The 13352-nt window shown below is 38.9% G+C and overlaps 1 protein-coding gene across 3 annotated transcripts in view; it reads right to left on the reverse strand.

Moving 5' to 3' along the window:
• kcnma1a (potassium large conductance calcium-activated channel, subfamily M, alpha member 1a) overlaps positions 1-13352 on the reverse strand; it is a 138854-nt gene that overhangs the window by 37323 nt on the left and 88179 nt on the right. For all 3 annotated transcript variants that reach the window (XM_041049314.1, XM_041049316.1, XM_041049315.1), the window contains exons 10-19: positions 11477-11587; positions 11238-11343; positions 10790-10872; positions 10626-10695; positions 9651-9806; positions 9039-9148; positions 8786-8854; positions 7256-7267; positions 4217-4303; positions 4050-4126 (exon numbers count right to left, since the gene is read on the reverse strand). In XM_041049314.1, the coding sequence (XP_040905248.1) occupies positions 4050-4126; positions 4217-4303; positions 7256-7267; positions 8786-8854; positions 9039-9148; positions 9651-9806; positions 10626-10695; positions 10790-10872; positions 11238-11343; positions 11477-11587 (881 nt within the window). The remainder of the gene's footprint in view (positions 1-4049; positions 4127-4216; positions 4304-7255; positions 7268-8785; positions 8855-9038; positions 9149-9650; positions 9807-10625; positions 10696-10789; positions 10873-11237; positions 11344-11476; positions 11588-13352) is intronic.

Raw genomic sequence — 13352 nt, forward strand, 5'->3', positions numbered from 1 at the left:
TGTCACAATCTCACACAATGTCTAAAACAGTGGGAGATCAAGGGTTGCAGGTCACAAAGACATTTGTTACTAACTACCTGTAAGTGGGCCTGCATCATCACCATTACTATATTTACAAAGACAAACACCGCTAAACCATGCTGACTGTTGTATCAAAGTATTTCATTCATATTTCTTTTTAGCTATTACACTTTCCAAAACTGGCAATTTGGAGACTCTGTGCCCTTGTTCAGGTGAGATTGGATGTGAAAGGAGTATTTTACAAGATACTGTAGAACTCCTTAACTACTAGCCAGCCGGCAGCAAAAATCCTGTAGAGCATCTACTTCCTGCCTGTGTGTGTGTGCGTGTGCGTGCGTGTGTGTATTTATACAGCTGTTATGTGAAGCCTTAAACCCCGAGGGAAGCAGGAGTGAAAGTTCCCAGAGCAGCAGCAGCATCTCTAGATTGCTGTGACTCTGGGCAGAAACAGTCCCTGGTCCCCACTCTCTCATTGCCAAGGTGCAAACACACAGCAGACTAATACTGTCTGGCACCTTTACAGAGACACTTTCAGCATCTTTGACTTTGAGTCACATTGGAAAATAAGGCTGTGAATGAGGTAATATGTTTCAGCCTCTGGCCAAGGAAAGAATGGGAAACGCAGATCATAACCCATGGGATGAAGGCATCAGGGACTGTTGTATCCTGTGGCATGCATATGTGCCTCATGAGCATGTAATAAGCATGCAGAAAATGTACTTTTGGTCTCAGCAACAAGGGGAGGTACAGAGATAACTGTTCACAGTGATGAAACAGTTTTTAGGGCATGGCAGACAAGTGCAGCGAGACTTTCAGTTCATGCTGAAATTTCTTAACTTCAGAGTTTTTGCTTGGACATTTGGACCACAGTATATGTATGTTACAGTGTGAATAACTGACACATGGAAGGGGAGCAATGGAGAACATACACAGAGACACACACACACAGACAATGTCTTTGACTTCTGACTTCACAGATACCCAGATTCTGGCCTAGGATTACAAAGGTGTCCATTTCAGGGCATTCCTAATTGAAGATTCAACATGAGGGCTACCCTGATGAACTGTCTGCATGTTTGATAAGTCAAAAATCTCCTCTAATCCACCAAAGCACAACATACTTGAACAGAAGCTATCAGGGCGCTATGTTGAATGCAAAGGATGTCCCAAAGAAAGCACCATTCTGATTTATCCCCCTAAAGTTTCCTTATTCAGCAAGAGTGCAAGGAAAAATGATACTGTCACCTCAAGACTTGAATTTTTGAGCAATAACAAACACAGTGCACAGTAGATTATTTCAGTGGAAGCATAAAAGAGTATAGAGTATAGAAGACAAAAACCTTTTTCCACAGCCCTCACCAAACCGCCACTTTAACAAATCACGTAAACGTAAGACATTAAGGACTACAAAATGATCAGAGACACCCAGGATGATGAATTTGTCAAACTGTAGACGCAGGTTTGAGTAAATTTATTATCCCGGTGAACACACATATTTAGTCCTTGCATTTTTGCTGAACAGGTTTCAGGGGATTTGAGTTTCCTCTACAGACATCACCATTTAAATAGTCATATTGGACATGACCCCAGCAGGGCACCACCATCTAGTGGCCATCTAATGCTATGACAATTAATACTCAGTATTGTTAGTGGACTTTTCACCCAGTGCAGCAAGTTTTTTTTAAAAAAAGGAGGGCGGGGGATGGGGGCAACAACTGTCCAGATTTGAAATGAACAGGACTAGTGTGGTGACATTTAAATTCTGAAAGGAACCGATGATCTCTGAAACCTCAGCCCTTGCTGGGCAAGGACCCAGAGTTTGGAAAGGGGCTGAGATCACAGAGAAGTGGGGCAAAGGGGAGACCAGATTGTTTTGATTGTGTTTTGGCAACCTAGCTGCCTAGGATTTGAAGAACTTCCCACATGGATATTTTCTGCTCTCTGAAAGTACAACCACACACAAAACTTCCTTTGACAGAAAGCAGATCAATTTAAATCTCAGTGGTTCTTGTTAATTTTCTTCCCTTTGTGTTACCTCCTCTAAATCTATGATTACTGTATGACATCTCAAATTTTTATGAAGTTCCCTCTGTACTTTGTTGGAGCATGACACCATGAGGAGTTAGGGTTAATCATGGGTAATGACATAAGACTCCCAACAGATTGGCTTTCAAATACCAAATATGAGTTTGGTTTGATGATCAAATAGAGAGGAAAAATTGAGAGCTCATCGGTCACATCTGACTAAGTCACACTCTATTTAACTGTCACTTCCAACTAGTCAGAGCATAAGCTGACTAGGCCAGTGAGGAGGACTGATGCTGGTGTGAGTTTGATTTCTGCTGTTTTGGTTTCGGTCTGGTCTGAGCACAGTGTAGAAATGAGAGGCAAGGAGAGGGATGCAGAAGCTACACTGGTACATGCAACATAGATACAGTATACTATTTGTTGAAGAGGAAAAAAAACACTTGCACTGCACTCTGGGTAATAGGACACCCATTTTCTTTTTACTCACAATAAATCACTACCAGTGAGTAGTTAAAATAAAGTGGCGTTTTCCAATGGCAGCAGGGAAGGAAATACATCAAAAGTGTGTCACTGGTCATAAAGAAACATGGAGAAAACAACAAAAGAGGACAAAACATGATAGAACAGAACATACTGTAGGACAGACTTCCATTGCAGTAATGGAACTGTCATCTTTCTAAATGCAACTCTCTTGTTGGAAACAGCTGTAATAAGATAAAACATAACGCCACGTCCATCACCAGAGTCTGAGACATGAAGATATTAAGAAAGCAAACAGAACTAAACAGTTTATCTAAATGAAGCTAGAGTGTGAAAGGCCTGTTCAGTCTATTGAGCTGGCAGAGCAAAAAATGCCTGAATAATTTGAGATGACACAGACAAAAGAAGGAAATGGTTGGTATCTATTTAAAAACCAGGCTTTATCTCTACCAGGTTGCTTACTGTAACTGTCTGTGACCTTTTGTGGAAATATGGGATATTCACCTGAATTATTTATCCAGTAGTTAACATGTCCTGACAAGTAACTACTGTACATAGGTCAGGTTATATTCATGTGCTGCTCCTGCCTTAACGGTAATGTTATGTCTGCATGAAAACAGGGGAAAACTATTCATGGGGCATTTTAGTGGCCCATAGTGAACAGTCTTGAATCTACCATTAACAGCACATTATGTCAAAACGCTGGACTGTTCATAAAACTCGACGCAGGGGGAGGGGGGGTACATGACCTTAAATTCCCTGGTAACAGTGGGTGAGTTCAACAGTCTCAAATACTCCATCAAGAGCATTTATATGTAAAACAATATAATAGAGTAGGTCATGTCCACTAATAATTTAAATATGAGAGAAAAGCTCATTGCCTCATGCAGAAAAACTATAAATCGGGTTATACTGCAGGAGTGGGATAAGAAATTACCGTCATTGCATTATAGCAAATAATATTTTAAGCGTGCTAGGTACTAGGATTTACAATATGTAACCTCAACTTACTTTTTCTTTTTTTTTGTCTGTACAGCTGTCAACCAATACAATTTCAATTTCTTCAACTATATCACTGAGTTTTACTCCTGAAAAGTCAGTTCACTCCTATACATTCTTAGTTTGCATAGATCAACTAGTGATTCGATGGTTAAACCAAAAAGAAAGCGCACTCATAGATGACAACACCTACATTTTGAATACAAAAAAAAAAAAAAAATCAAACAAATCATTTATTGACTGATGATCATACCATAATGGATGTTATGAAAGTTCAAGTGGGATCCATATTAAACACTTTCCTAAGGGTATAATGGTGTAACAACATATAGTATATTACCTTTAAAAACACAGTGCCACAGTACAGAAGAACAATGACACAATGAGAGGTATAACATTAGTATGCAAACTGGTAAAACCTTAAGTATAATGGGACAGGCAGACTCACAGGTAGATTTGAGGGTGAGAGGAAGGGAGGGAGGGGAGTCGATGGAGCAAAATAAAGGCACAGCTATACTCACGTCGTTTGCAGCCACACTTCTTGATCCGCTTAGGGTCTGTGATGTCATCATGACAAGCTTTGCAGTAGAAAAATGCTCTAAAAGTGACAGTAAAAAAAAATGTTTAGCACTTAAAATAATCCAACTGTCCATTTTACAACTGTTCATCATCTGGATGGCTGGTTTACCTCTTTACTTCTTTGGCATCACTGGCAATAAAGAATCCCAGTGTTCCCTCCTGCATCTTGACATGGTTTCCCGGGTTGATGAGGATGCTGGGTAATCAGAGAAATAGACACATGATGCTCATTAACTTCTGGACAGCACTCACTTCATGCACACAATATGCTAATCAAGAGGAATGGTACACACACTTGTTGAAGCCTTTAATCGAGAGCTTAGCTTGCTCTTGTTGCGTCCTTTGTGTTATCATAAACACACTTGCTCCTCTAATTTTGGGCAATTTTTTGATATGATACTCACATGGATGGACAGAATGTACAACAGTATGATTGCACACTGAATTTTAATTCTTTTCTTTACAGAATGGTATTGGATTGCCCCAGGGGGGTGAGAAGGGGGACAGAGAGGTACGAGTAAAGGGACAGGGGCAGAAAGAATTAAAATTATGGCCATGAAGTGGTTTTAGCCTCAGCACTCAAATACAGTCATCTAGTCAAAACAAATGTTATGATGGCCACTGAGACATGGCTGTAGTACAGAGAATGTACAGTAAGTGTCATTATCTCGGTTAGTATTTGACAGTGGGATGCAAGGGAATGAACAGCTCTTTTTGTCAATGACACTACGGTGACTTTGCTCAGTGACTCAACTGTAGTCTATTGGATTCTTCTAGGACAAATACAACTAGTGAAGTCCCTTAAAAATCAGCAATGATTCTGCTCTGTTGAATTATAGTGGGAAAATTATTAGTATGCATGACCAGCAAAGTCAATATTGACTTAAAATTTTATACTCTATTCATTATTTTTATATTTAAAGACAAAACTATAATACAAATGTATTATGGCATGCTGAATGGCAGCTGCACTAAAACTAAATATCACAGGATATATTAGTCAAACTGTTTCTATTATGAGTGAGAGTAAGTTTAATTCCCTAAGGACTTTAAGCGACTTGCTGTATCATTCCCCATTAATTAGACTGAGACAAAGAGTAGACACCACACACACATATTATACGCTCACACACACACACGCACACACACCCTGGTCATTAATGGTTACCTGTGGGCAACAATCATCAATGATGTGAGTGTGAAATAAGAAATCAAAACACTGAACCCACAAATCTTTAAGGGTCACACTCCTTCAAAACACGAGCCCAGATGAAAGCTGATTAACTTTTAATTCTTTTTTTAATTTTCTCGACTTTAAACTAAAACGTCTGTCAGTTTGTGACAATAATACTTTTCATATGGTTCACAAAACTACGGTCATTGTGGAGATATCTTTCTCATCAGCTTTACTCAGATATTTGTATTTTAAAATCACAATTTTGTGACATTTTAGTTTTTTAATCTTGAAAGAAAGAGATCAGTGTGGACTTATGGCAGAAGTGAAGTAGTACATCTAAGAAAACATCTAACACACTACATCTTTCCTCTGGGCTCTGGAAAAGGTTACACTGGAGAAAATAAAGAAAAATATTAAGGGAGCAATTGAATCCATATACATATCAGGATGTGATCAAATTGCACCAGTCATGCAGATCAGATTTTTCTTTCCACACTGCAAGAAATAATAAAATAGCAGATAACATTCACTCAGATTGAATGGCCCCCAGAGAAGTAAACAGGCATCACGCCTGGCATGCTCTTTAGTCAAAATAAATGAAAGAAATAGATCAAATCAAGACAGTTCCACAAACATTGCTGCCCAAATCTGAGATTTTACAGGTGTATCTATCCAAGACATTTTTCTTCAGTCGGGTGCAAACTGGTGAATAGAAGCTTAAAAAGCATCAAAACCTCATATTGTGAGCAACAAGGCAAGCATCAAACACTGTATATGATAGTGTCATAGCATGCAGTTACCAAACAGCATGAAGAGGACAATAGTCAAACAGAAAGGCGTAGCCACTGCAGTACAGTTATAGGGACAGGTACGTAGATGCAGACGGTTGCAGTAACTTCTGTGCAGTTGGATTGTTTCTCAAACACCAAACTGACAGGAAGTGACCTCACTTAAGAACATCTACTCGAGAGACGCACGAGCATGACTGTACATGGTGGTTGAGACGCACAAAAATGCACATACACTCTCTCTCTCACACACACACATACAGATTGACATACAAACTCTCCCTCTCAAGGTAATCACACACACACACACGCAGACGCACAGACATGCACAGATGGATATACATTTAGCACTGAGAACATGAGAGGGTGATGGAATGCAAAAGAGAAATGTGGGGCACTTGTGAACATTGTAACCTATGGTTATTAAATTTCAGTTTGGATAAACTTAATGCTATCCAAATTCAACAGCTCCATGCCTTTCCTAGTGTGAGAAATGATGAAAAGAAAACAAAGACTGGTGAGGTGCTGCTGGTGTAATAAAACCATGAAGAAAAACACATGCTATCGTATCAGCCACTGCCTACAGCAACAGCAGATAATCAGTCAGTTTATTTCAAGATTAAATCCAAAATGTAGAACAACAGATTATCAGTGCTTATCAACACCACATCTGAGGTCTAAGATATGTGTATATAAACTCTTCACTGATCCAGAGTCAAAGAACCATGAAGTACTGTTCTGGCAATGATTTCAAATCACCATGAGTGGAATAATTAGCTTGGTAAAGCTAACATACAGTAGGGTAACAACAGAGCAACACTTAAAAAGAACTGAAAGTGAGAGAAATAAACTAAGCAAAGGACTGGTAAAGGACAAAACTGAAAAGATCGAGGATCAAATAAGAGGTAGATATGGAGAGGGTGAGCGTTTGGCCTTGGTACACCGACAACAGCAAAGACAAAGAAACAGCACTTCTACAAACACGTCCAATTTATCTATCCTCTCTCTGCCTGCAAAGAAGTTAGTGCATTAAGCACAAGGGACACCATAAAGAAGAGTTAGAAAAAGAGGCCTGTGAGATAGTGTTTGGAAAAATATCCTTGGGGAAACTCCCAAAGTCAGAAGCTTTAAAGTGGTGGAGATTGGGTGGAACTTTGGAAGTAAGATAAGGTAGAGGGCATACCGCTTTCGGCTTCTGCAAACAACAAGAAAAAATCTCAAATCAAACAGTTATCATGAACATAGAAGAAGAGGAGAATATGACTGTTACTAATGTTATTCGGCTTATTTTATAGGTATGCCTCATATGGCAGCATCTGGCACAACTCAGTACACACTATATGTCATGCTTGTCTGATGTTGAGGTCCTTGCACCTAAAAATGATTGTTTACTTAAAAAAAAATCTGTTTTTAATGGTTGTTATTGTTTGACAAGGGTATGATTAAATCAAATGGCACTGAAAATCGTGGCAGTACATTTTCATTAAAAATGATGGAAATAATGCCTTTGTGTGGCATCATCCAAATCATTATTTTAAAAAAGGTATAAAGTATTGTAGTATTAACGTAGAGTTATTTTCAATAACCTAACTAGCTCGAAAGAAGGCCTCAGACAAATGGTAGTACACTGGGATGAATTGTTGTGTAGGATCAAATATGTACACAACTAAAAATTTGCTCATGCCAGAATAATTAAATTAAGCTTTAGCTTGTCACATCAAAATGGCCATCATTTGCCATGCAACCTTGCCACTACACAAAAACATTTGACACAGGTGATTGGGGAAGGGTGGGTGGGATTTGGCAATTGAGATTACTGAAAAATAGTACTTCATGTTGTTATTGGTGATAACACTGACACTGATGTAGAGTTAGTGGTTATCATACATACTAAACAGGAAGACAGCAGAATCAAGTTAAGGAAACACATGACATGAAATTCAAATGTACAGCAAATTGGTTATTTAGGTGTGAATGTATCTCTGAACTGACAGCACAGTGTAACTGAAATGAGACAAATAAAAAACAAAGGATTGCAAATGTTATCTTGTTCCAGTGCAGTCGCCGATTACTTGTCTGAAACTAAATCGAAATTTTAGCCAGATTTTTACAAGTATCAGCTTTTGGAATATCTAGTTACCTCCACCAAGGACATACAGTCAGGATTCTCAGTCCCATTTACTTGTTCACCCAATAAAATTTTCAAACAAATTTTGTGGAAAGTTAGAACACGAGGCCAAAGGATGAATGATAGGGATTTTCCACTAATTTCTCATGTACTATTGGACTTTAATGAAAAGTCCCAGCATGCTAAAATGCAGATTAAAGTAAAAAATAAACATTCCTGAATATTTTCTATTATTAAAACAAAAATTTAAGAAGACTGTGTTACCTTGGCAGAGGTGTGTGCTTTCCAGTTGTGTTGTATGTACTAATGCTTAGAGTCATCAAGTGACGAACTGTATTTAGCGTTATCAGGGGGGTAAAATATTAATAGTACAAGTAGGCTAACTCATATTGGCATACTACAGTGTCATTCAGTTGTACACCAACTTAATGTCATCAAATGTGATAGAAATATCAGCTGTGATCAAAGCTGCAAAGAGGATTTGGGGAAAGATGTCAGATATTTTATTAGAAGCAAATCACTCAGTAGGTCACTGTTTTCACAGATGTACCTGATGTTACTGGAAGAAAGATCCAATATACAAACCTGCTCTCTCTCTGCTCAGACTTGTATTCGATGGCAATAAGCAACAGCTTCAGCTTCACGTAACACAGCCTGTAAAACATGTGTACTTATTAGAGGAAAGCAGTATATAAACAGATGACTGATGGGTCCAAAAGCATTGAAATTCTTTAATCCCCACAGCCACTTTTTTTGTCTTTTCTTTTCTTTTTTCTTTTCTTGTTAACTACCTACCATTGACAGTGAGCTTTCTGAGTGGGGAAAGAGTGATACTTACTCACAGACAGTGGGGAAGGAGAGGCCCACAAAGGCACTGGACAAATACTCTGTGTACATCTCATTAGCCACTCCTTCAAGGTAATACTTCTGCCATGTGTCCTCCTCAATCTGACAAAAAACAAGCACGGAAATGTCACATGTGAAGATTTAAAAAAAAAAGGACGAAAAAAGCAACTCTGTTTTCCTTCCAACAGCAGTCCAATATGGTCTGCAGATGTTCCCCCACACAACATCAGCCTGGTCATTATAAGCTGATCCATCATCTTTATGACATGAGAACAGTTCTTTGATAGAAGCAAGCACCTCTTCAATTTTGAGCCACAAAAACACTGAACAGATTCCATATGAAATGTCACAGTAAAATATGATGTGCCAGGATGATTGAAAACACTCTAATGGAAGTCTTTCTCTGGACAAAGATGTCAAAATTTCCCGGGGTATGTATTGTGTTTGATGGATCTAGTCCATCTGTCAGCAGAGAACTTACTGTATCAATTTATGTTAACCTCACCTTCAATCTCAGAATAAATCATCTCATTTACAAAAATGCAACAATACTTTCAGAAGGAGTGACTGAGACGAGGCAAGTTAATCATGTCCTCTGTGTTACCTCAATGAAGGACCTCATGGAGAATAGGTTGGCTAGCATTGTGGACAGGCCCTGAGCCAGACAGCTCTGGGCAATGAAGCCTGCCTTCAGCTCCGCCAGGCAGATAGCATCGTCACCCTCCTTCCAGTTCCAGCTTGGAATGTTCAGCAGATGGGCCTTCATCACACGATACAGACAGGGGAGGTCACAAGGCACAGAAAACTACGCCACTGATTCATAGTTTTTAAAGGAATAGTTCAACATTTCGGGAATTACGCCTGTTCGCTCTCTGATGGAGAGTTTGTTATAAATGAGAAGACTGATACCAGTCATGTCTAGATAGTAAATAATGCACAGTGAAGCTTGTGCCAACCACTGATTAGCTTAGCACCAAGAATGGAAACAGAGGTTTAGTGTCTATATTTAGTTATGGCTGGGCCATCATCACTACTCTCTGATAACAGTCCCATAATGCAATGCACATTTTATAGCTGCTAAATTTACCATTGTGCTGTCATACAAAGTGACAACAATTAGTAAGCGTCTGAAATCTCAATTTGCTGCTCACTAGTAGTGAACTTTTCAGTGTCCTATATAACGGACAACTCTCAGACATGTTAGGTGTTTACACAGAAACCCTTCATAGGTCGTGAACAGTGTCTAATTGTAACCATCAATGACTGTACAAAAAACCAGCATCTGATGGGAGTTATTTTCAAAAATGCACAAAGCTACAATTCATAAGTGAGGGGAACTATCATAAGTGCCGATCTATTTAACTGAGGTTATAGTCATCCTTCATGAGTCAGGGGATGACACATGTTGCTATTAAATACCCAAACACAAAACCAACTACTGAAATGCAGAGCACAGCTGTTATGCAGACGGGGTTGGGGGTTATCGAGCCATAAACTTTCTGCCTTGTGAGGGAGGATAGAGAACAGTCATGATGAGGTGAAGCAGTCTTCTATATCACAGGACATCAAAACGTCTTACCTTGTTGTGATATTGTAGCATCTGTGTGATTATTCTGATCTTGGGATGGTAGTTCTTGATTGAAATTACCCTAGAAGCAAAAGAGGCAGACACATTGAACTATGAATATGTGACACCTTATCCAGTCAGTTTCTACTGATTTTAAAGTCCAAGAGATACAATACCTCATGATGTTGGAGGCATCTTCAGCATCAGGATCTGCACAATATTTGTTGGCTAGGATTAAGCAGGCATCTGCTGACTCGATCTATGTGTGAAGGACCAAAGAAACATATATATAAACATTATGGTGCATGTCAGTATTTCTTAAAATGCACTGAGTGCTTTAAACAAATGGTGTCTGTCTTTCTCTCATGAAATTAAACAAATTAGTGGGTTTCACACGGGCCAGTATTTCTTTTTTCTCTTCTGTTTCTATCAATTTCTATCAATTTTGTTCAAGAAACAAAAATAAAAACTGAAAAGGATCTCCATGTATTGTCATCTTGCACTGTTTTGCTCGATGGAATTTTGTTCTTAGTCTGTTAAAGTTTATCTGCACTTAAGTTCAGCAACAGCTGTCTATGATTTTACGTGCTTTCATCTCTCCGTGAGTCCTGTCACCAACTGTACCTTCACTCGGGCCAGATCGTGAGGGTTGAGAACAGATCCCTGGTAGAACTCCACTTGGGTAAAATGGCGTTTGAACAAGGCTTCCAGCTCAAGATTAGGGGAAATACTAGCACATAGAGAAAGGAGGAGAGGAGTTAGTGTGTGTATGGATACCTCATCTATACAGGTCGACTGTGCATCATTTCAAGTTCTGTGTTCAGTTCTAACCTACATTTGCTGAGGAAGAAAAGTTAACTTACTTATGGAGAAAAACAATTTCTACATTGACATCATCCCTGTCCTTGTGTAGGAAGTCTTTGAGGAAGTTGGAGACACTTTCGAGGGTGATATGACCACAGACCACAATATGCCTGGAAGGGGGGAAGAAATCATCTTGAGTGGGCAACATAAATCACTGCAGACACTGGCATGTCTCCCAAAGATAATCAGTCAAACCAAAGCACTCTAACATCTAACTCAAATATAGACTGAAAAAAAATCTATATACATGTCAAGAAATGTTGTTTCAAAGCAAACAAGTAACTGAATTATATCTTTTTTGCCATAAAAGTGAATATTTTCCCCCATGTAATGAAAGTGGTTAAATTCTGCACGACAAGTGCAATCAAACACTCAACTCTGAACCACTTTAGAAAATCTAAGATATAATCACACAGCCCACAGTGGTTGGATTGTCATCCGTTCTCAATATAAAAACTGTCCCTTCAGCCAAACCACCCCTTTGTGAGTTGAATGGATGTTGACAAAGACATGTACATCTGTATGCTTGTGCTTTTATACAGAACGTTACTAAAAACTTTCAAAGTGATTTGGAGGCCTGTGGTTGACACAAATTCTAAACAGGACGTCAAAGTATTTGACGGGTCCCTGGCAAGATTCAGAAGTGCATTACAGCAGAGAGATCTGTCAGAGGGTGCACAGGGCTGATTACGACGGTAAGGAAGTACGAGGTTAGATTAGAATGATTTCTGAGTTGAAGTTGTGTCCCTGGTTGTCCTCTCACTGCACTCTAGAGCAGAATGATGAAGTTCAAAGGTTAGCTTCACAGTTATATAACCTATGAGGGTCATTTTAATAAGAATGTCTGAAGACTAAGGCAGTTTGGATGGTCACTGTTGAAGTTTTATAAAAACATTTAGTGTCTCAACAATAAAACTTGTGGTGCTTCTGTAGATATTACGTTTTAATGTCCCAGATTACATTCCCTTGTTGAAGAAAATGTTCTTTTTGCTCAGTAAGGTTTTAGGTGATCTTACTCTTTTCATTTTACTGTAGCACTGTTATACTTTGATTAAGTACCAGCAGTAGTTGTTATTTAAAACACTTGGAAAATCGTACTAAGTGTACTGTATGGATCAGTATTCGACCATGATATGGTTATAATAATCAATTTAATGACACTAATGTAGTGGAATTAAGACAGTCTGCAGTATATGCTTCATTTGCACTGTGGTAAGATGAACTACCCTTCCGAAGGTAAAGTTAAATGCCACAGAGTCTTATTGCCAAACGCCTAAATGAGAAATCCAAACATGCTCAGTAGAATCCAGTCCTTATATTGACATGGATTAGTGTAGACACTCGGCAGACACCCTAATTACCCTATGGAGACCTGTAAGGCAATCTGTGTAATGACAATGGCCTTATCCACTACTTACAAGGATGTGCCAAGAGACAATTGAACCACTTTAGTTTTGAGTGCCTGGGTACTGGACAGCTTTGCACTTAAAACTGGGTATTAGGTTACTCCTTCCCAAGTTAAAAACAAATACTGTGGTCACATTTGTTCACTGTTCAAGTTCTTATCATCAAACCAGATTTGTTATGACAGATTTCCCTCAATCCATTATCATGCTGTTATATACAAGGAGGAAGCTCTGGCTTACACATTAACCTTTAATAATCGACATCTAAAATTGTATAGAACATTACTGAAATCTGACTCAGTTTGGCAGGTTTAAAGGAAACAGAGATATTTATGTTAGATGAGAACCATAGTCCAGATCACTGAGTGTTCTGCTGTCCTGTACCAGATGGACTGGGTAGGGCTGAACTGAAGTGGACTTGGCAAAGTAATGTGACAGACATATTGAGGGAATGGCAGTTTGTGGATTT

Source organism: Toxotes jaculatrix, chromosome 11 (assembly GCF_017976425.1).
Source record: "Toxotes jaculatrix isolate fToxJac2 chromosome 11, fToxJac2.pri, whole genome shotgun sequence".
Taxonomy (NCBI): domain Eukaryota; kingdom Metazoa; phylum Chordata; class Actinopteri; family Toxotidae; genus Toxotes; species Toxotes jaculatrix.